Here is a 22,576-nt window from a genome sequence, read left to right as displayed (position 1 = left end):
TACTATTATTTTTTTTTGATTTTTGACCAAACTAATTAGGTGATCTCTAAAAGATTGATTTTTCCTTTCTTTTTCTTTTGATATTTTCTTTTCTTATAGGGAAAGTGGGAAAAACGCGAATCACACAAAGCTGTTGCGAGTGCGCCTGTAAGATTGCGATACGTGTCACAATCTTAACGGTCTCTTTTATTAAAACACGTGTTTAAAAAACTTATGTCGGATGATGGATGGGTAAGGCTTTGATTTTTTTTGTTCAGACAGACAACACGAAACTTCTTAGGAGATGTTCGGTTCTATGGATGGTGGGATCCCACACATCTGGTCCACAGACTTAATTCAATTTGTATTGCCGTTTAAGTTTCTTAGCTAACGCGAGGTAACGTCGCAATTGTCTAATGTCTGAAAAGGTCATGAACATTGCTTTTTATTACGATGATGCCACCATGTTGAATCAGAGCGTGTCCTTGTGTAAGAGCAAATCTTGTAAATTACGAGGAGTATTCAGGTGTTTTGAGGAATTTTAGGATATAGTAAGTAACGCTGTTTAATAACGGTCCGTCGGTTCTGAATTCTTAATTATCTTTTATTTAATCGTAAGTAAAACGTGCGTGAGAATTCTAACGAAATCTATTTTTGAAGTTCAAATTTTTTTTCCAAAATCTGACCGTCGATGATAAACAATTCAAACAGTACCAAAACAAGAAAACAAAGGTGAACATATGTTTTATGATAAGACAGGGCAATAAATTTGTTATACCAACTCTCAGCAAAAATATAAATTACTTGCACACTGTTGAATTATTGACATTAATTTTCTTATCATAAATCATTAACCAAAAATTTCCCTTCTTTCACACGAGATAGATTATAGATATAGTTATATTTAGTGAAAATTGTTTTCGTGTGATGGAATATTACTAAATATGTTAATACTATAATCTAATGGCTTCATTACCATAATATACTCCAATGGCTTCAATACCATATATATTTTTTTAAACTTGTGTTGTAGTATTTGATATTAATTATATTTTGGTAAAAATATATCGAAATAAAACTTTAAAAATAGAAAGTTCCTTCTTCTTATTTTTTTTCCATTAATTTATGGGAGGCTATTAAAGTCACATGAGGCTATATTGGTCGAATGAGTTTTATATATAAAACATATGAGCATAGCTCGACACATCCTCTTGTACTCTTACATTTTACGCGCAATCTACGCACTCAACAAAAAAAAAACGAAAAGAAGAGATAAACAATACATATAAAAAAAAGAAGTCTGGAGAATATTTGCTTCTCATGTACAGCATGTCGTCAAGAAATGAAAATGTTAAGGCACAAGCGCCGGAGAAATCAGATTTTACCCGGAGATGTAGTTTGCTCAGCCGTTACTTGAAGGAGAAGGGCAGCTTCGGTAACATAGATCTTGGTTTGTTCCAAATACCTTCTTCCGGTCTAGGGTTTACCGGAAAATCCGATCTACCAGGTACTTTATCTCTTCCTCTCTCATGGCCGCCACTTATAATTAAGTTCTGTTTTTTTTTTTGCTTTTGCCAGATTTACTATTTTTTGTTTTGTTTCTTCAGTTCTAAGTCAGTTCATTAGAATCGGAAATAAATGAGCCCTAAGACAAGTACATAACAATATAGAGGAATTAGGCAGGATAGATATTGATTAAATTTTATATGGTTCATAAAAATCCCATACGACATGTTGTATCGCCAAGAAAATAATTATTCCTTTGATTCTAGTGAAGCTGGTCTATTGAATTGTTCACCAAAGTTTATAACCTCTTGTATTATTCAGGGAAACAAAATGCGTTGCAGAGGGCAGAGCATTGCAAAGGCGAACCCTCTAATTCATCTGGATGCAAAGTCAAAGATGCCGACCTCAGGTCTCTCTTTTAATCCTGGGGACTAGGAAAAGGAAACCCGGTTAACCCCGGTTTTAAATGGTCGTGTTCTGATATCTGGTTTTTGGTTTACAGTGAATCACAGCCAGAAAGTTCTCAGCTGACCATATTCTTCGGAGGGAAAGTTATAGTATACAATGAGTTCCCTGCAGACAAAGCTAAAGTGATAATGGACGTCGCTAAACAAGCCAAGCCTGTGACTGAGGTTAACAACATTCAGATACAAATCAATGTCGAAAACAGCAACAACAAAAGCAACATTCAGACACAAATCCATGTCGAAAACAACAACGACAACAAAAGCAATATGGTTCTTCCTGATCTTAATGAACCTACAAATACTGCTGATACTGATCATAGTCACCCTACAATGGAACAACAGAAGCAACAAGAACAAAATCAGATCGTGGAACGTATAGCACGTAGAGCCTCGCTTCATCGATTCTTTGCTAAACGGAAAGACAGGTACTTTTGATTTTAACATATATATACTTGTTGAAACATGTTTAGAATATGTTCCATTATCCTCAAAAGCTGCGTAGTTTACATTTTTTTTCTATTACAGAGCTGTAGCTAGAGCTCCATACCAAGTTAACCAAAACGCGGGTCATCATCGTTATCCTCCGAAGCCAGAGACTGTAGCCGGTCAACCACTAGAGCCAGGACAGTCGTCACAAAGAACGAACGACGCTGTTGCTCAAACCATGGCCCAGCCCAAATCAGATTGTGATAAAGATGTTACAATGGATATTGAAGAAGACCAAAATTCGAAAGATCTCGATCTAAGGCTATAGTAATATTTGCTAAATGTTTTTATTAGGAACTGAGCTTCTAGATTAACGTTTCGATCCTCTTGACTTATTTTAAGTGATTTTTGTTTTGTACTGATGTCTGTAATCATAATCTAACTTGAATATTTATAAACGAAATAGTAAATTTAGATAACGACATACATATATAGGAGTTCATTTACAAAACCAGAATTATCAGGACTACTACTACACTGCATTTAAATAGAACAGAGGGACTGATAGAGTTTGTCGTTATAACGACATACATAGGAGTTCATTTACAAAACCAGAATTATCAGGACTACTACCACACTGCATTTAAATAGAACAGAGGGACTGATAGAGTTTGTAACTCTAAACTATCCACCATTACAAAACAAGAACCCTAATATCGAAATCTGGATGGATATTTTCTAGAATCTAAATAAGCATCTAAGAAACTCATATGTAATTAGTCGCCAACAGAGTTATCACCTCTGCTTCACAAACCACAATCAAGCATAATTAAGCCCCTCCAATAGTCTCGACTTCCTTAATATACTAAAGGATCTCAAATAAACACTCAATTCCTGACCCAAAGTTGAGCAAGCCGGCTTTGGCGATGCAGGGTAAGAGGCAATGAAGTCTTTTTGAACAGTCGACCGTCAGTTCCTTTACTTCAGGTTCACCGCACACATAGGACTTACATAGCGCATCTGCAAAACATTTCAGGTTATATAGTATTTTTCTTGATACAAAAACTTAGGTTGATAAGATACTAAAAGAGACTCACACAGGAAGCCGAAGAAAAAACATAGAGCAACCTTAATTATCGTCACGATTTCGATCCGATCCTTTTCATCATATATGTACATTAGAATAGACATACATAGTAAAGCAGAAAGCACAGTTGTGACCATGGATGATTAACTGAAGCGTTTAAGGTTTGTGGCCATGGATGATCTTTTATCTCGACGTTTAGGCTCGTTGTGAGCAGGAACAGTAAAATTCTCGACAGCCAGCTTCGAAGAGATGTAATTCTCGTCCGACAAGTAAATCTGAAACAAGGCTCATCATCTCTTCAGAACCGGAAACATGGTCTGGATTTGGGGCTGATCTTTTGAGCACGAGTGGAATTCGAACCGGAAGAATTAGGGGTTTAACTCAATTCTACAGACATTGCGTAACCAATGGATGAAGAACCAGACTTGATCGAAGATTGAAAGAGGAATCCCGATTTTAGGGTTAGATTCGCTCTGACTCCCTGACAAGTGAAGTGACAACTATAAAAGAAGGAGAGAGTGGAACCCAAGTGTCACTTAAGTAACCAAAGGGTTTAGGACCAAACTAGCCAAGTGTCAGTTGTTAAGTAACCAAAGGGTTTAGGACCAAACTGGTTCGTTATCTCCTTCAAAGTTTTGTGTCTACTCTAATTTCCACCAAACATTTTTTAGCTGATACATGAATTAAACGATTCTTTTAAAATGAAAATACATATATAATTAGTACTGATGGTAGTGAAAACATTATGAATCAATTAACAATGAAAGATCATAATCATCTTTCTAATCAAGAACTTGATTGCAGATGAGGAATCTGAAAAATCAATTTAATGGCTAAATTTGTTAAAATAATTAAATTGATACGGTGTATCTCAAGATTTCACTAAATAAGGGGGTGTCTGTTGCAATTACGTGTCAGGTATAAAGTTCATTGAAGGCGTGTCTGATTCGAGACAGTGATTTGGGCTGAGCCATAAGTCCATAACTATTAACGTGGTAGCAGTTCATTGGCTGTTGTTTTATTTAACAGGTCTGTGAGACTGTGACATTATTTAGCTTATCGAATCGATGTGTAAAAATAAGTAAATCCAATAAATTCGTAAGAGCCACTCGATTGCTTCCTTCGCTTTCTATCAAGTATCAAGAGACTTCCTTTTTTTTTTTTTTTTTTCTTTTCATTTGTCATAAATTTTTCTCGAACACCGAAAACACTTTTCGAACCCTAAAAGACAGAACACTGTGTCAATTTTTCATTTCCTAGGGGGAGCCAAGACAAAATAAAATCAAAGACAGTAGTTTTTTTTTTTTTTTTTGTTCTCGAGAGAAAATGCAGAGGTTGAAGCAGCAGCAGCAGCAACAGCAACACGTTATGATTCAGCAAGCTCTTATGCAGCAACAACAGTCTCTCTACCATCCAGGTCTCCTCGCCGCTCCTCAGGTTTGCTCTCTCTTTTTCTGTTTGTTTGTTTCTTCTTCCATTTCATTTCTCGATTTGGGTTTCTAGGGCTTTTTCCAAGCTCGATTTCACTTGTTTTTCTCCCTTTTTTTTTTGTTCGTATAAGGACCAGGATTAGAAACTCTCCTATCTATGGTTTTATTTTGATTGGAGATGTTTGTTCCTCTTGTTTTTGTTTCATCTGACTGGGTCAAACGATAAAAAAGTTGTGAAATTAATGAGATTATCACTAATAGACATTGTTGTTGTAGTCTTAGTTAAAGTTTCTTTTAAAGTGTTTGTCTTATTATTTGATTTTGGTTCACCAACTCCATGACAAACCTTTGAGATGATACTGATTCGTTATAGTATTAGCTTAGTCGCTGAGACATTAGGAAGTAAAAAATTTTCCCTTTTATTTCTTTCTTTTTCATTTTCTTTCGTTTCTTTTTTTTGTTTTTTTTCGTTTTTGCAGATAGAACCAATCCCAAGTGGAAATCTTCCCCCTGGTTTTGATCCAAGTTCTTGCCGCAGTGTGTGAGTGTTAGGTTTTTTTTTTTTTTTTTTTTTTTTTTTTTTTTTTTGTATTTGTCTTCTCTTTTATGTATGTTTTTGTGTCTTTCCGCTTATTATAATCTCACTGGTGTAGTAGCTCTAGTTTACAGTTTCAGAGCCTTAGAATTAGTCAGGGGAAACAATAGTGCCTTGTAGTTATATACGAACACATATATTGTTAATAATTGTGCAGTTGAGTAAGTTTTTCAGTAAATGTCTTTGTTCTTGAAAAGGTTATTCTTTGTTATTAAGCCTTCATTGGTGATTTATTTTAATTGAGAATTGTGGAACTTGGAGACATACTGTTTTAAATTTTTGGTTTGGTTTTGTTTCTTTGTTCTGTTTCCTTTTGAGATTTTTAGTTTGCCTACTTTGAGAAATTGCAGGTACGTTGGAAACATCCATATTCAGGTGACGGAACCTCTGCTTCAAGAGGTTTTTGCTAGCACTGGTCCTGTAGAAAGCTGTAAACTAATTAGAAAAGACAAGGTTAGTGCTATCTTGCACTCTTAAACTATTATAGTTATAGTCTTAATTCTTGAAAATGATATATCTCTTAATTCAAGAGGGTTTTTTTTTCTTCTGATATTCTGATTTTGAGCAGTCTTCTTATGGGTTTGTCCACTACTTTGATCGAAGATCGGCTGGTCTTGCAATCCTTTCTCTCAATGGAAGGCATTTGTAAGTTAACGGACTTGGTTATAGCCTTTGGTTAATTTAGCATGAATAAGATACTCTGAATTTCCTAAGTTTGGATTAGTTTACATTGGTTAATGTAATGTGCAGGTTTGGGCAACCTATCAAGGTTAACTGGGCTTATGCCAGTGGCCAGAGGGAGGATACATCAAGTCAGTTCCTTATGCTTGGTTTTCTTGCTAAAACAGGATTTTGTATTTACTATTGGTAGAATAACGCACTTATGTGATGTTCATGTGCAGGTCACTTCAATATATTTGTTGGGGATTTGAGTCCTGAGGTTACTGATGCAATGCTGTTTAATTGCTTCTCTGTCTATCCGACTTGCTCGTAAGTTTTTTTTTTGTTGTATACTGCTGATGATGCCATATGAACTTTCTTGTAGTGAAAATGGAAGGATAAGATTTGCGTGAAATCTTCTAACATTGTTGTTATATGTAGGGATGCAAGAGTTATGTGGGATCAGAAAACTGGACGTTCACGAGGATTTGGATTTGTTTCGTTCCGTAACCAACAGGTATTGGGATTGTCTAACTCTCAAGTCCCTTTGTATGCATTGGCCTCTACCTTGGCCATTTTATTGATTGCTGCCATTCTTGTTTCCTTGTGCAGGAGGCCCAGACTGCAATAGATGAAATTGGTGGTCAGTATTGCTACTTTTTTTTTTGGCCCTTGATAGTTAGTGTTAATACTTTGTCATTTGCCCTTTTTGGCCAACTGGAATATTCTCTTCTGATTTTCAGGGAAATGGCTTGGGACCAGGCAGATACGTTGCAACTGGGCGACAAAGGGAGCCACTTCTGGTGAGGAGAAACAGAGCTCTGATTCCAAAAGTGTCGTGGAACTAACCAGTGGTGTCTCTGGTATGTTTTAACTATTACCACTCATGAGATAGAGAATCAAATGGAGACAGAGAGAAAAGCCTCAAAATGGTCTTAATTCTTACACGTTGATATTTATATATTGGCTTATTTGTTTTTGCAGAGGATGGTAAAGATTCTAGTAACGGTGAAACTCCTGAGAACAATGCTCAGTACACTACTGTTTATGTCGGCAATCTTGCTCCAGAGGTAAAATAAAACATTGTGGATATAGATCTTCTGTTGACTTTACACAATCATCATCAACAAAGTTTATAGTTTCTTGGATCAACAAAATATACTTTCGTTCAATTTTTTCAGGTTTCCCAGGTTGATCTTCACCGCCACTTTCATTCCCTTGGTGCTGGGGTCATTGAGGAAGTCCGTGTTCAAAGAGATAAAGGTTTCGGATTTGTGAGATACTCTACTCATGCAGAGGCTGCCCTCGCTATTCAGATGGGAAATACACATTCCTACCTCGGTGGCAGGCAAATGAAGGTACAAACTTGCTAAATTAAATTGTTTTTCTTTAGGTGGGACTCACCATTCTTTCGGTTTGGGAATGCTAAACATCTTCCTTTTTGTTGTTGTTCCCACTTCCCAGTGTTCTTGGGGAAGCAAGCCAACTCCAGCAGGAACAGCTTCAAACCCGCTTCCTCCGCCAGCTCCTGCACCAATCCCGGGATGCTCAGCCAGCGATCTTTTGGCTTATGAGAGGCAACTAGCGATGAGCAAGATGGCGGGAATGAATCCGCTGATGCATCATCCGCATGGACAACATGCTCTTAAGCATGCTGCAATGGGAGCCACTGGTTCTAGCCTAGGAATGTATGATGGTGGTTTCCAGAACGCTCAGCAGCTCATGTACTACCAGTGAGTTCTTCCTTGGAGCCTTTATTTGAATGAAGAGTTTTTTTCTTTTCTTTTCTTTTCTTTTTGTTATGTAATGTCTTCTTTATTGTATCTTTTTCTTTTCTTCTAACTTTATGTTCTTGTTATAATGTTATCATGTAGCTGTGGCCTGTGGGTTTTGTGGTTTGTGTTTTTTTCCTTGGTTAACTACGATTTACGTTTTTGCGCGTCTTCGTTACTATTTACAGACATCTGAGATGAGAAAAAAAAAAATGTTGCTTAATGTTATGTAAAAAGATGTGTACACGCAAATATTTGATTAAAACGACAATAAAAATAAACACATACCACTATATTTTAAAGAAAAATTTGTATGAGTGAAACGGAACTACCTCCTCCTTTTATTATATGTTAATATAGGTAGACTTCTCTCGTAAAAAAAATTAGCTCTTATGTGAAACTATTTTCGTATGAATAACGAAGCTAATCCGCTATGGATGTGATGGTTGTCGATTCGATCAATTAACATCCGCTATGGATATGAATATGATGGTTGTCGATTCGATCAGGCAAAAAGATATGGTTAGATTTACGCTTCCTACCAACAACAAGTTCGTTTGTAATTGTTCATATTTGATTTAATAATCGTTTCTCGAGGTCTGTCTCTCATCCAAAAAAAATTCTATTAACAAAACTAACTTTTCAATATTTTTTTATTTTTTTCCTCTTACCAGATGGGCATCCACGATTACTCAATACTTCATGGGTTGAATTTTAGGTTATCATCATTGGTAATATTTTATAATTACCTTAATCATTAATCAGGTAAAAAAAAATTTGGTTAAATTTGGTCTAATCCTTTTTTTTTTTTTTTTTAAGGATCTCGATCATATTTGTAATTGTTCAAATTTGGGTCAAAATTTGGTATCTATCTTAGATCTTGATCGATTGGCCGGGCCTCTCATAATTCTTCACGATTACTCACTCAATTGGCCAAATATAAATATCTTCAATATTATCGTCATTGGTAATATTTGTTTAATTACCCTTAATCGTGTGAAGAATAATTTTGCTTAAGTTTGGCCTTAGGTCCTTTAGATAGAGGTTATGCTCCTTTGGTGGAATCTCTACAAAAAGTTGGTTTCCGTACTTGCTTGATATCCAATGATTGGAAGAACACTAATGGATAATTTTTAGCATTGAAATGAGATTTGAAAATACGGTTAGTGAGCTTAGGTTGATAAGTGTTAGCAATCATTGGCCTTATGGTAGAAGCATCTGAAGCAAACCCTGTTCCACTCACAACATGTTCTAAACCTGAAATGACTAAAGTTAGCTGTATCAACAAACTTAACCCTTTCTCCGTCCCACATGGTAAACGACTCAACCTAAAATGAAATATATATATATATATATATATAAAATACATATGGAAATTTCTCGAGGATTAGTTAAATAAAAAACTACTATGAAAAGGGAATGGTGATTCCCTTCCTTGGTCCACTTTTAAGTGTCAAGTGGTATGTATGTATACTAGGATATAACCAGCGGTACACCACATACTATATTTTTAAAATTTTAAATATTTAAAATACGTATATTATATTTATTTGTTATTTTGTTGTTGTTATATTAATTTTTAAATTATATACTTATAATTATTTATTAAATTTACGGGACGATTTTAATGTTCATATATGATTTTAAATAAAATGGTTAAGTTTTTTTTTGTTTTTTAATATAAATGTTACTATGTTATCTAAGTTTTGACCCGCGGTACACCGCTTGATTGCATTTTTTATGTAGAAAAAAATAGAGATATGTGAGAAGTAATAGTTATTTTATGTGTTTAATGTATATAAAAATTACTTATTTTCATTTTTAATTTATCAATCAAAATTCATTGTTATAAAAGTAAACAGATCATATTACTATGCAGTGTGTATATATATATATATATGGTCTTTAAAAGAGAATAACAATTAATTTAGCCGAGATAATTTAGGGAAACTATATTATCACCTTCAATAAATGTAGAAAATATTAAATGTAAAAAAATATTAAATGGAAACTATTAATTTGGCCGAGATAATTTAGGGAAACTAATAGATTTTTTCTCTAAAGATCTATTAAAATAAATTTGAAGATTTTTATGAGATGAAAAAATTAATGTGTAGAGTTGTTTGTGGAAAAATTGAAATGTATAGATGTTATCCAGCTATTTTTGGCAATAAAATAGTTCCATCAATTGAGTTTCTATGAAATGTTATTTTAGAAAAATTGTTAGTGGTTAATATTGTAAATAAAATATACTAAATAAGCAAAACTTGAAGGGCATAATCAAAATGTACTTCAAAAATAATAATATAGATATTTTGTTATATTTAGAATCCTTTAAACCATTTACTTCCTCTTGTTCATTGTGCAGAACATTGCTTCCCTGCACTACACTGAATGGGTTCCACTCATCCACTTCTTCACAGAGGATCACCACTTTCTGTATGGTTTTAATTTCCACTCTTGTCAAACATTGGTATTTCTTTTTTACTTTGCTTAACCAAAGCTTTTTTGGCCTTTGAAACTTTTATGGTTCTTTAAATTGCTAGTAATCCGTGACCATTTTGTTTATGTCTTAGTTTTGCCATTAGTCAACTTTCTCTCATATTTAATTGAAAAGAGTAAAGGAAAAAATAGACTTGAAAATAAGCATACTAGATAAACCAACACCATGGGCCTTCTTCTCCATTCACGTCCACATTCTTAAGATTACATTTGCTGCCCTCATGCTCCATTCACTCAAAATTTCCTTCAGCCTTTCGTTTTCTTCAATATACTGCACCACACACACACAAACTTGGAATCTTAAAGAAGTCTTAAAGATTTTCCCTGCACTGTCTCCAAAACCGGATTGTTGGTACTGCTGACACGCTGCACCTCTACATCTCTTTCTCCGCTATCAAATATTTCTGATCTGTTTTATTAAAGGAAGATTCTCAAAAATAGCACAAAAATAAGTTTTTTTTTTCAAACTTAGCACAACATTTCTAAAATTCTAAAAATAACACTAATTAATCTTTTAAAATTAAATCCTAAATTTAAAATACTAAACCCTACCCCTCAAAACTATATCTTAAATATGAAATTGAGAACCCAAACCTAAAAAAACAAAATTCTAAAAATTAAATTTTTAATTATTTTAATATGTTAAATAGTACTATTTTTGGAAATTTATGGAATGTGTGCTATAATTGTCCATAAAACTTGTTTTAATGCTATTTTAGAGTATTTCTCTTTATTATTAAATATGATAACTTTATGTTTCCAATATTTCTGATCTGTTGCAAGTTGCGATCATTCACACCCTAATTTATAAAAGCTATAAAGATTTTTGTTTGACATGTTGTTTGTGTGCATACTATTGGTCTATTGAACCATTCACTTGTTTCTCGTCCTGTGTACTTTGATTTAACTTAATCTTATTTTATATTGGGTCTATAAACGTGTTCTTAGATCTTATTTAGAATTCTTTATTCTTCGTCACAACAATGGTCACAATCATCATGATCACTTCCAAAGATCGTGCTCAGAATAGTATACTGTATAGGGTGTGATCATTACAGTTAGCAATGCGGAAAGTTGTGTAATATTTAGCTCTTACTTATGTATATTTAATTTGAAGTTCATAAGTATCTAAATAATGTTGATCTCATTTAGATATTAAAAATCGAATCTAAGTAGTTAACTTTCAACACTGCAAACTTTGTACTTGTGCTGTTGTAAAGGAAAACATAGAGAGTTCGGTTCTGGTCTTCTGCTATCTTGGCTTCGAGTCGTTTCCTTTGCTACGAAATGTAGAAAGTGAGAAGAATGATCGCTTAAATTCACCATCTTTCACTTTAAAGCTCCCTTGATGATGATGCGGCTGAATCAAATTGTTTGAAGCTATGAAACACGAAACACAAAACACAAAGCTGATGATTAGAGGACTTTTCATAACACCATTTTAAGTAAATAAATGAGATATAAAGAGATGTTACCTTGTTCATCCTCAGAAAACTGACTCTGAGAAGATGCCATTCTTGATTTTCTTAACTCATCCGATGATCGGTAAGCAAAGTCATCGTCTCCTTCAGATGTTGTTACAGAAACCCAATCCATTGGACTATCCGCAGCACGAGGTTTCTTCCCAAACTTGAGAAAACGTTTGATCCCTTTTGTTAAATCCTTCCGAGAGTTAGGAACAAGAACAGGACTCTGAGCTGTTGATCCCCATTTCTTCCTCATTCTTGAACTCCAAGAAGCTGGACTTCCCATGGGAGAATCATCCACTGAAGCATCAACATCCGAGTGCTCGTGTGGATAAGAGAACGCGTGTTGCAAGTTCGAGCTCCACGAAAGAGGACTCTCATTAGGTGAATCCAATAACGAGGCAACATTATGCTGCAGTGTTGATGAAGGTAGAGTATTCGCAGGTAAGTCTACATGAGAAACTGATCTCAATGTAGTGAAATTTTCATCCTCTGATGAGTTCTCAACTATTTCAGTAAGTGAAGGCGTTTCATCACCAATATCCTCAACTACTAGATTTTCCATTTCTCTAGCTTCTTCTTCTTCTTCTTCTTCTTCTTTGACAGGATTCTCCAAAACTTCTTTTTCTTCTTCCTCTGCCTCGGATTCAAGGTCATCAAATTCTTCAACTTTCAAATTCTCTGATACATCATCATTGTCTTCTGTGTTCTGCTTCTGATTCCTCTCATTGTTCATCATATCATCAGAATACAGAGTTGTCAACTCTGTGAATTCTATGTTTGCAGAGAAGCTTTTCCTTAGTGATCGTGGTCTTCGTTGCACAACAGGAGAGGGTATATCTTCCTTTGAAGTCTTCTTATTACTACTTCTCACCTGTGTTCGCATCATGGTAGTAGTAGCAGTAGTATTTCTACCAGCTAAAGCAGATGGTTTTGTGTTTTCCTTTTTAAGAACAGAGAATTTAGGGAGAGAAGATTGTGCAACCAGGTTTATGTCTGCTGTTTTTCTCCCTCTCCCGGAAGTATTAATGTTTGTGTTTGAAACTTTACCTGACGGTTTCGAGACTCTGGAGCTTCGGTTTGGTGATGGAACCTTTCTTACTTGGGAGCTTCTAGAAGCATTTTTTCCAATGGGATGTCCACTGACTGGCTTGTCTTTTTCATTTTCTTCTGCACTCTGTAATGAGCTTATAGGATGCTGTGAAGTATTAAAAGTAACTACTAAATCAAGTTGCAAAATAATTAGACAAAAGTTTGCTATCATCATCATCATCAAAGAAACTACAACGATTTGATACCTGACACTTTTTTGTACTTGTCCGAGAATTAAAAGATCTGAACTTCTCTGCACGTTGGCGGGTACTTGACATCGAATCCTGCCTCTTTACGGAAGCAGTAGAAAACTTAGCCTTCATCTCAGTTCTACTTCGGTCAAGAGCTTCTTGCATTGACTTCAACTTAGTTTCTTTTGCACTCCACTCTTCTCTTAGTTTTGCATCCCTTTTCTTCATATACTCTTCATACAACTTTCCTTTAGAGTCATCTGAGAATCTTAACTCAGATAAGTTCCGACGCAGTACAACATTACCGTGGTCTTTATCGTCATCAGCCTTTATTTGCAACTCATCATCAAATCCTGGAGGGCTTTCTCTAGACATTCTTGTCCTCTGTGTTTGATCCACAGATGTCGCACGAACTCTATTATTGTAACTTTTCCCAGCTGATTCTGCATTTACAAGACTAACCTCAAGATCATCCTCAACACCAAATGATTTTTGTCTCTGTTCATTAGACCCTGCAGAATCATTAAGAATTACAAATAATAGCTTTGATTTTTAGTATTCAAAAGACTTTAATATGATTTTAAGGATCTTGTAAATTTAAAACACTGTTGAGTGAACTAACCTGCAGAAACTGGTTTTGTAGAGGGTTTTAAGGCTGATTGCTTGTCTGATGGAAACAGCTCTTTCTTCCTGCCTTTCGATTGACGTTCATCACTTTTGATATCAATACCACCTGCAACATGAGCCGACCGAGAACGCGAGTGTCGATAAGGAAACATGACTGATGATTGTGCCATATTCTGTGATTTGGATGCATAGCTCTCCTCTTCTCTCTGCATGGAATTGCCATCAGTCATGACGCTCCCTGGACTATCAGTCTGGTTTTGAAAATCATCAGATTTACTTGAACGCACATCATCATCTTCCTTTGTACTGTTCTCTTCAGGCTCCTCGGGGAATGTGGCATCAGGAATGGACGAAGGTGTACTCAAAAGACCTTCTTCGGTGCTACCACAGTCAGACTTCTTATTATCCATTGTAAAATCAAAGCTCATGTCACTAACAATACTCCATCTTCTCAAAACAGACTTCTCAGGGAATGTAGTAGCAGCTGATGAGACATCAGAGGAAAGTCTCTTCAATTCTGTGGATTTCGCAACAACTATCGGTTTGTTTCCCGTGGAGTTTGAGTTTTCCTTTTGTTTGCTCTCAAAGAGGTTAATCCTATCTTGTACGCTAAGTCGCCTTGTATGATGAATGGTCTTAACAGTAGAAGATTCTTCCAAACTCTCATCGCTTTTCTCCTCCTCATTCTTTGTGTTGCTCTTAGTACTTTGATGGGGACTGATATGTGTTTCATTGACTGATGTTTGTGTATTAGTATTCAGGTTCTTGGTGATCAGGTCTGGTCTTCTTTGCGATAGTGAAATGTATTTGCCGCATGCTTCACTGATAAAAGAAAGATATTCGAATCAAAATCGAGACATAATTGCAAAAAAAAAAAATGAAGCACCAAGAAAAAACTAGCTTACTCCAAACGATGTGCGCCAAATCTATCAGCAAAAAGCTGGAGATCAGAAACAGTTTGAGGGTCGAAACCATTAGCTGATGCATGAGCAATCGCCGTGGTTAAGTCCTTTTTAATTGCCTCGAGTCTCAAATCTATAGCTCTTGAGAGCTCCTTCCTATATATACATAGACAAAGAAAAAGCAATCAACAAAACAGTTTTAAACACACAATGTGATCCAATGTAGCAGCAGAGACATTTACTTACTTTGTTGTATCTGCTACGCCTCCATCTTCTGAAAAAGAATAGGAGAAAAAAAAAATAGGATCAAGTTTGGACGTAAGCTTTGAATTTGATTGAGCTAATGAGAAATAAATCATACCTTGAGAATATAATGTCCGAGCTGCTTCCAACTGTGACATCTCCAAATCAAATGTATTGACTCTTTCCAACAATTCTGGACTATTAACATATAGAACAAATCTGGAAACGAACAATATAAAAAAAGGTCACAGATCGTTAGGAGCTATAATTCATAACAAAGAAAAAATGATTCTTTTTGAAATCAACCTTTCAACTGTTCTTTTTGTGAACCAAGATTTTACGCCATTGTCACTTTTTTTAAATTCCAGTCTAATAGAAGATTCTGTTCTCTGCGAAGCTTGTGATTCAAGAACTCTCAAATGATTGAGAAAGGGTTGTATCAATCCTGAAGCCAGTTTCTCTTCTTCTTCATTACTCCATACAAACAGTTCATATCTGTAACATAAGATATTAACCAAACTCATGAGACCAAAACTCCTAAAAAACGTTACCATTTGTACAGAGAGAAGAAAAAAAAAAAGATTTACACACCGTGAATTTTTGGGAGAAAGCTCAAACACAGCATAGTCAAGAACAGTATCAGCCTTCATATCTCACACAAGTGAAAAGACTCTTGCTTAGAGCAAAATGTGTGAATCGTTCATAAGATTCTCAAATGAAACCTGAGGAAGCAAAAGAGTAGAGAATTGATTGTTCAATCAACAAACTTGGTCAATCAATCTCACAAGACTAGTAAGTAAATAAATGTAACAATAAAAGCTTTAGAAGAAAAAAAAAAACGTATCAGAAATCAATGCAACAATTATAGATAGTGTAGATACAACGCAGCTCCAAAACTATTAGTATAACCGATCACTTCCCAGATCTGACCCCAACACTAAAATTCGAAAAGACAAATTCCAAAAAATCCAAACTTGACTCATCCGACAAAACAGAATTCCCAAAATTCTAACTCTAAAAAATCAAATCCATCCCTGAATTATGCTAAAAATAATCGAAAGCAAGAAGCTTTGAGCTACTCAAAAAGTCAGGAAGAACTTACGACAAATTAGCCGATCCAGCATTGATCAAAATTCGATTTTTCTTCCGATCAATCTTCAAACTTTAGTAAAGTTTTTTTTTTTAACAGTGTTGTTATGTATGAATACTTGTTACTACAATGGTGTTTGCTGAAAAATGCAATCTTTAAATATTCCCAAATCGAAGAAAGAAGTTTGCTTTTATCTCTTCTCTCTCACCATGCCCTGCTGAAACGCACACACAGAGTCTCTCTTTATGTAAGAAGAAGATACTGTAGATATATAATGTGTGGAGAAAATGAAAAAAAGAGAGAGCTTGCTTCAGAGAGACACCTTTCACCTTTTTTATTTTTCCTTGGCGTAACAGTCTGTAATGGGAAAAATACGAAAGACGCAGCATTACTAGTAGTCGTAGTTGTCAAGAAGAAGATACCACGGCGGCCATATTTTACCAAATTACCCCTCCTGTTGGACCATGTTGCATCCACATTCCCACAATAATATCATAGTAAAATTTTGGTATTGGAAGTGGTTTGTTTGTAGTATTGGGGGTAATAGTGTAATAGCCAAACTCAGTTGGAGAGATGTGGTCAAGGTTTTATTACTAAATGTGGACCAAACATGGAAACATCCAATGATCAATTTTTAACGGTAATAATATCTTCTTCTTTTTTTTTTTCTCTTTTGTTTGGGGAAACAAACATATATAAAAATACTTTGAGATAGACAATGAAACAAAAGTCGCATTATATATTTATTTCTTGTTTAATTTTGTCAACCTCATATCTTTTTTCATTTTGTTTCTTCTGATCAATATATTAAGAGTATACTTTTTCTATTGTTGCCGTGGCAATCCTTGATCCAAAGTTTGGTGATTTTATCCACTTCTTTGCGTTGTTTTATTTTTAATGTATGTAAGGGAAAATATCGATGGTCTCACACAGATAACATGTAAAAGAATCTTGAATATTAATTTTAGTATTCTAATTTCTATCATTTATAAAAGCGATGTTTACTGAAAATAATAATATAATCGTAAAAAAAAAAAAAAAAAAAAAAAAAACCGTACAGTATAACGGTGTCGTATGATTGATTTCTAATACTATGATGAATCTTCATGGAATAATTATTAACACTACACGTGATGTGAACGCGTAATATTATTCTTCACTTTTAGTTTTTTAAAAAATCTGAAAATTGTTTCGTTGCCAATATTAGTGTCTATGTTTTCAAATTAATTAACATTGAATCAAATGTAACAATAGTCAAAAACCCATAAATGGGCTAAACCCTACATTAAACCTTAGTTTGAAACAAGTAGTACAGTATATGGTGGTAATTTGAAAACACACAAATATTTTTTTATTTCTTCCTAAAGAAAAGAGACCTTATTTTTAGTGAACAAGATGCTTCTAGATTAATTGTCGATATGACGTAAAGTTCAGCACATGCGACATGTTCTTCTCATTCCCCTCTTTCTTTTGTCCCATGTGTCTTTTCCTCAATAATTAAATCTCTCTTTATTAATCTTCATGCTACAATTTAATAGTATATTATTGTATAACTTTGAATAATGATTGATCAAATCAATCTTAGTAATTGATTACTTTTATAAACAAAACAAATTGGATTTAGTATGTAACATTGTAAACTAAAACCAATCTACATGAGAATTCTCAAATGCATGAAACCTTGCGGTCCTTGCACTTAAATTTTAAAAAATGTATTATCCGATTCCTCCTCTCTCTCAAGCCATCAAAATTCGATTGGTTCAGAATTCCCAAATGAAGCGTTAGCGGCTTTTTTACCCACAAAGCAAAGCAGGGGGTGGTGGTTTAATGGGTCCCGTTATCCACTGAAACAACCGCATCATCAAGCGACTATGTCCAGAACAAAAGCAAAAAAAATAAGACAATGAGTAGATCCAACGGTGCAGATTCTGACAGTAAGAATAAATAGCTGTCCCACCATCTGACGAGTCGGTGACTACACGTGTGTCTCTCTATCTAACCTTCTTTTAATTTGGTTTGGACTTTGGACTCGAGAGTTCTCAAAGAGATAGAGAAACACAGAGAGAGAGAGCCTTAGGGTCTAACTAGGTGAAGTAACCTATGTAAAACACAAACTTCATATGTATAATTATTGTAAAAATATACTTATCGAAAATTTCTGAATCGTGTTTTCCCTTTTTGAATTTCCAGGTGATTTAATCACATATGTATGTACAATTTTATTCAATAATTGAATACCATGAATCTACAAATTACTCAAAAGTCAAAACCTGCAAAATATGGACTATTCTTTGATTTCATATTTGAGATTTAGTTATTTTCAATAAATAAGCTGAAAGCTAATGTAGTCATTAGTCATTACTCATCAATATCCTCCATTATTTTTCTTTTATTGGTCGTCATCAATATCATCTATTCTATTTGCAAGTTCATAATGGAAACATCAAACACGTTATAATACAATTTTATTATTTTCTTTGTTCCACCAATTTAAGCATGACCCTATTCAATCACGATCATAACCTAATTGTCTACGATAAATAAACTAGTTGACCGAAAAGGATAGACTACAAGGTAAACAGAAGGTAATCACATCTTTGATTTGTGTCAATTCTTTTATTTTATGACATGGTAAAAAAACATGGCTCAAAGTGATAACCAACTTTGCCGCTACACAATTCACCTATGCTCTGGCCATCAAGTATCAACTCAGGCCTGGTTTTTACAAGCTAAAACCAAGAACAATAAAAACACCATGCATTGCTACAATGTTCAACATTCATGGCAATCTCAACGCTTTGATCCAGTCGATTTCTATTCGGAAATCACCTGCTCCTGATTTAGCTCCAACCGCACCACCTTCTGCGTTTACTGACAGTGACATACCTAGAACGCGACCTGGATTCATCTCCATTTCCACATCTATAACATTTCCTCTCCATGTTGGCAAGTATCGAGATAGAGGGATCTGATATGTTCAACCTTAGGTTATTTATAGAACCATTCAAGGACACTCATAATCATGATCTGTCTTGTTCAGCAATATACCTAACTAAAGACTTAACAGCAAAAAAAGGAAGTGTAAAATGCTCTAACGCTCTTGGTTGGTAACATCTATAGAAGTAAGGACTTGCCTTAGCAATATACCAATTGTCCTTTGGAGCAAAAACAAAAGCTTGCCACGAGTTATCTTCTGCTTGCCCCGGTGAGTTCACCCAGTTTTCGGTATAGATCTGAATCAAAGCCAAGGTTTACTATAACAAGTAACAGCTCTGTTGCTCCTACAACGATTGTTTCATCTGGAGTAAAGGAAAGGAAAGGTGAGTATCAACATGAAACTTACAGTAGAGATATAACATCTTCCATCTCCTCTGAGCCTGAGGGCTATTGCATCATACCCATCGAGATCAATGAAGCCATCAAACTACAAAAACAGAGTAAGATAGAATTGGTTACAATTGAACGCTCAGCTGCCTCAAAAAAATTCTACGAGTTACAAAACCAAGATAACAAATACAGTAACCATTTTTCCTTCTTTTGAACAAAAAAACTGATATGCAGAAAATATGTTTTGAATAAGAACGCTTTGTAATAAAAAATGAAAGCTCTGGACTGTTAACCTTCTTTGAGCGCATTCCGCAGAAACCACTCCGACTGATGTTCCATTTTGATCCTTCGCTAAGGTCAACAGATAGGTTCCCCGAGAAAATCCCTATAGAAGATATTTGGATGAAAAACACTAACAAGTGAAGCAGAGTAGAAAACAAAACAAGACATTAAGAAACGATGGTATCAAAACATAGAAGAAATCTCATATTGTGTATTGATGAACTTCAACACAATGACATGCAGGAACACAGAAGGAAATACTAAGTTTCTAACCGGTGCAATCTGATCCATCTCCTTTATCTGGGATCTCCAAGGAAGCAGAAGATAATCCTGTAAAATAAGTATTAAACATGTTGCCGGAAATTAAATATCAAACATGTTGCCAGAAAATAAATACTATATGCATAGCGGGTTGTTTACATATCAATGAAATTATGTGAAATGCAAAACTTCAAAACCCTTCATTTGTCCCAGTAGTTGTATCAACAATGCATGGAGATGAAAACGATAAATAACAACAGAAACAATATAAGATCCTCTTTACAGAGCAGATGCTTGAAGTTGAACCTGTCGGCTTAAGTACCTCCATATTCAGAATCGGAATAGAGATGCCATTTCTTCAAGTCTTCTTTAGAGTGAAACTTAAATATATGCTTCTCTGCAGGTGGTACCCATTCTTCAACGTTCCACGTAAGAGCTAACAGTTTGCAGATTGGTGAAAAGAAAATAAGTGAGAAACTAGCACTCCCTGCTACATTCAACACCATAATAGCTAGTAGAGAAATAGGAACATAATCCCGAAAATTTGTAAGTAAGGAAACATAGAACCAACGCCATATTTTCCCTCAAACATCACATTTGCTATCAGTCATTTTCTTAAGTATAAGCACAAGCACAGTTAGATAGAAGGAAGCATCGAAACACAAACAGAAAAACTAATAGATCAAAGAATTAAGTAAGACGTGTATCATAATTGACGGAAAAAGTGGCAGGTGAATACCCTTCTTTGTCGCATTTACTGAGGCTTGCAACAATGATCGAAACCTTGACATGTCTCTCTCTCTCTCTCTCTCTCTCTCTCTCTCTCTCTCTCTCTCTGTAGCTTTTTTCCCAGACTAAAATGAAGGAAGCTTGTACAGGTATAAAAAAAAAGAGGAGTGTTAGGAATTAATCAAAGCTCATATATTTCAAAATGTTCACACACACGAAAACTCCATGACCAGAACCACACTCCAAGAGAATTAATTACATAAAAAGATAATGCCTTTGCAAGGTTAGAAGATTACGCATTATAGACAGAAGAACTACTATTTTTTTGTTAATTGAAGACGACTGAGTCTATAGTGATGTGATGCTAGCACCACTAGAGCTAGGATTCAATTCAAAACCTTTTTACTCTTAAGACCCTAAACTAATGACTAAGACTAGTACCCGTTGAAGCATTTCAACAAACACCTTGTGAATTGTGATCCAAAAACCGATAAAGTCATCACCAGCGTAGACAGCGACAAAAAAAAAAAAAAAAAAAAAAAAAAAAAAAAAAAAAAGACAACTTGTCGGAAATCCTTCTGAAATAAACCCGACACATATCAACAGAAGCTAACCAAAACATTTCCATTACAATTCATCTTTGACAGGAGAAAAAAAAAAAAAAGAAGAAGCTCAAAACAAGAAGATCTGATGGATGATTAGAATAAAGTTAAAATGCTTAGAACACACGATTACTAACTCAAAATTTGAGTAATCAGTAAATGCAGCGATAAGCAAAGGAACTCACTCACTGGATTTGCCGTCACCGTCGCACAATCAGCCTCGGTTTACCGATTGATTAACCCAGTCAAACTTAAAAAGACGAAGAAGACGCACGTCGCCGTTTTAATATACGGCGTCGTTTCCTGAGGCCAATCTTTTGACATACATGGGCCTATTTGGCCCAAGTTCTCCAATACATTCGCAAATAGACTAGGTAAATACTCTTTTTGGAGTATTTTTTAAACAAATTGTCCTTTTTTTTAAATCAAGAAAATTACGTAAAAAGATAGACCAAATATGGAAGGAGAGTATTTTTTTTTTTTTTTTTTTTTTTTTAGAAGGAGAGTATTTTTGTCCAGCGATAACTATCTTTAGGCAACGAGATCGTACATATTATCTGCATATTTTGGACATGAGATACTAAGATATTACATAAATAAATAAGGTTCATTCATTATGGTACGGTGGTCGAGTTGAAAAGCTTCTCCTATGTCTTCTTTTCTATCCAACACCATTGTACTCGAATCTTAATTAGGACACTAGGAGCCAAACATAATCACATCGTAGTCATCCTTATATAAATATATACTCAAAGAAGTTTATACCTATTTTTGATACCAAAAATGAAAAAAAATGTTTATATTTAGCCTTAGGTCTGTAATTAATTACACTTCACGCCATGATTTAATATATTTTTTTATACATATGAACGATTATCAGTGCATCACAAATTTACAACTCGGGCACACTTATAGACGTCGTTACTTAATAAGTAAATTATAAGATACTTTTATTTCTTATACTATTAAAGTAATTATTTTCCATGACAACCATTAATGCTGCCACTTGAAGTTGAAAAGCACAATCACAATTGGATATCCAAGTTCTCTGTTCCACGTTCACTGGAGTTGACAAGGTTCCACCAGAGTTCACCAATGTCAAGCTGTGGATCAGGTCTATAAAAAACAAGCTGTGGATCAGGTCTATAAAAAACTTCACCAGATCATGTTCGAGGAATGGAGAGGAAGTCGCAAGGTTTGTTCATAAACGAATTTTACATATATGATTCTGAGAATGATTTTTGATATCAAATTTTGGTTTTTTTGTATCAAGGGTTATTCCAGGTATGGGCGAAGCATCAGTAGCAGCGACAACTTCCAGCAACAATAACTGATTGGGA

At 34.8% G+C, this 22,576-nt stretch overlaps 4 protein-coding genes and 1 long non-coding RNA gene across 20 annotated transcripts; 2 read left to right on the top strand and 3 right to left on the bottom strand.

Annotated features, from left to right (window-relative positions):
- The first annotated feature begins 758 nt into the window (after positions 1-758).
- Positions 759-2,857, top strand: LOC104775847 (protein TIFY 11A). Its single transcript, XM_010499783.3, has 4 exons — positions 759-1,486; positions 1,807-1,894; positions 1,988-2,377; positions 2,478-2,857. Exons 1-4 carry the CDS (start codon positions 1,300-1,302, stop codon positions 2,704-2,706), a joined length of 894 nt encoding a protein of 297 aa, XP_010498085.1. The 5' UTR covers positions 759-1,299; the 3' UTR covers positions 2,707-2,857.
- LOC104775848 (uncharacterized) lies at positions 2,829-4,176 on the bottom strand. Its single transcript, XR_766081.3, has 2 exons — positions 3,476-4,176; positions 2,829-3,398 (listed from the first exon to the last, which is right to left on the bottom strand). It is a non-coding gene; the product is annotated as an uncharacterized LOC104775848 (long non-coding RNA).
- A 246-nt stretch (positions 4,177-4,422) lies between these two features.
- On the top strand, positions 4,423-8,158 carry LOC104775846 (oligouridylate-binding protein 1B). 2 transcript variants are annotated; one of them, XM_010499782.3, is made up of 12 exons: positions 4,446-4,902; positions 5,375-5,436; positions 5,841-5,943; positions 6,059-6,135; positions 6,241-6,302; positions 6,393-6,480; positions 6,592-6,667; positions 6,763-6,793; positions 6,894-7,013; positions 7,135-7,220; positions 7,332-7,508; positions 7,615-8,158. In XM_010499782.3, exons 1-12 carry the CDS (start codon positions 4,792-4,794, stop codon positions 7,885-7,887), a joined length of 1,266 nt encoding a protein of 421 aa, XP_010498084.2. In that variant the 5' UTR covers positions 4,446-4,791; the 3' UTR covers positions 7,888-8,158. The 2 variants fall into 2 exon arrangements, with proteins under 2 accessions (XP_087356472.1, XP_010498084.2); XM_087500346.1 differs by lacking the exon at positions 5,375-5,436 and having other exon boundaries at positions 4,423-4,902.
- A 3,340-nt stretch (positions 8,159-11,498) lies between these two features.
- Positions 11,499-16,743, bottom strand: LOC104775844 (uncharacterized). 12 transcript variants are annotated; one of them, XM_087500336.1, is made up of 11 exons: positions 16,365-16,743; positions 16,048-16,249; positions 15,537-15,667; positions 15,252-15,440; positions 15,064-15,164; positions 14,949-14,976; positions 14,706-14,858; positions 13,796-14,622; positions 13,189-13,685; positions 11,900-13,088; positions 11,499-11,804 (listed from the first exon to the last, which is right to left on the bottom strand). In XM_087500336.1, exons 3-11 carry the CDS (start codon positions 15,593-15,595, stop codon positions 11,677-11,679), a joined length of 3,171 nt encoding a protein of 1,056 aa, XP_087356462.1. In that variant the 5' UTR covers positions 15,596-15,667; positions 16,048-16,249; positions 16,365-16,743; the 3' UTR covers positions 11,499-11,676. The 12 variants fall into 12 exon arrangements, with proteins under 12 accessions (XP_087356462.1, XP_087356465.1, XP_087356463.1 ...); XM_087500339.1 differs by having other exon boundaries at positions 16,358-16,592; XM_087500337.1 differs by having other exon boundaries at positions 16,048-16,252; positions 16,365-16,531.
- A 1,867-nt stretch (positions 16,744-18,610) lies between these two features.
- Positions 18,611-21,759, bottom strand: LOC104775843 (putative complex I intermediate-associated protein 30). Of its 4 annotated transcripts, none has more exons than XM_010499776.3 (8): positions 21,422-21,759; positions 20,645-20,774; positions 20,228-20,341; positions 19,918-19,974; positions 19,656-19,747; positions 19,379-19,459; positions 19,170-19,268; positions 18,611-19,003 (listed from the first exon to the last, which is right to left on the bottom strand). In XM_010499776.3, exons 2-8 carry the CDS (start codon positions 20,694-20,696, stop codon positions 18,815-18,817), a joined length of 684 nt encoding a protein of 227 aa, XP_010498078.1. In that variant the 5' UTR covers positions 20,697-20,774; positions 21,422-21,759; the 3' UTR covers positions 18,611-18,814. The 4 variants fall into 4 exon arrangements, with proteins under 4 accessions (XP_010498078.1, XP_019099052.1, XP_010498079.1 ...); XM_019243507.2 differs by having other exon boundaries at positions 21,426-21,564; XM_010499777.3 differs by having other exon boundaries at positions 20,212-20,341; positions 21,422-21,526.
- Between the last annotated feature and the right edge of the window lie 817 nt (positions 21,760-22,576).

The sequence above is a fragment of the Camelina sativa genome, chromosome 3 (assembly GCF_030686135.1).
Source record: "Camelina sativa cultivar CO46 ecotype springtype chromosome 3, ASM3068613v1".
Classification (NCBI taxonomy): domain Eukaryota; kingdom Viridiplantae; phylum Streptophyta; class Magnoliopsida; order Brassicales; family Brassicaceae; genus Camelina; species Camelina sativa.
Note: the sequence above shows the minus strand (reverse complement) of the source record. Positions and strands in the feature narration are given on the sequence as shown.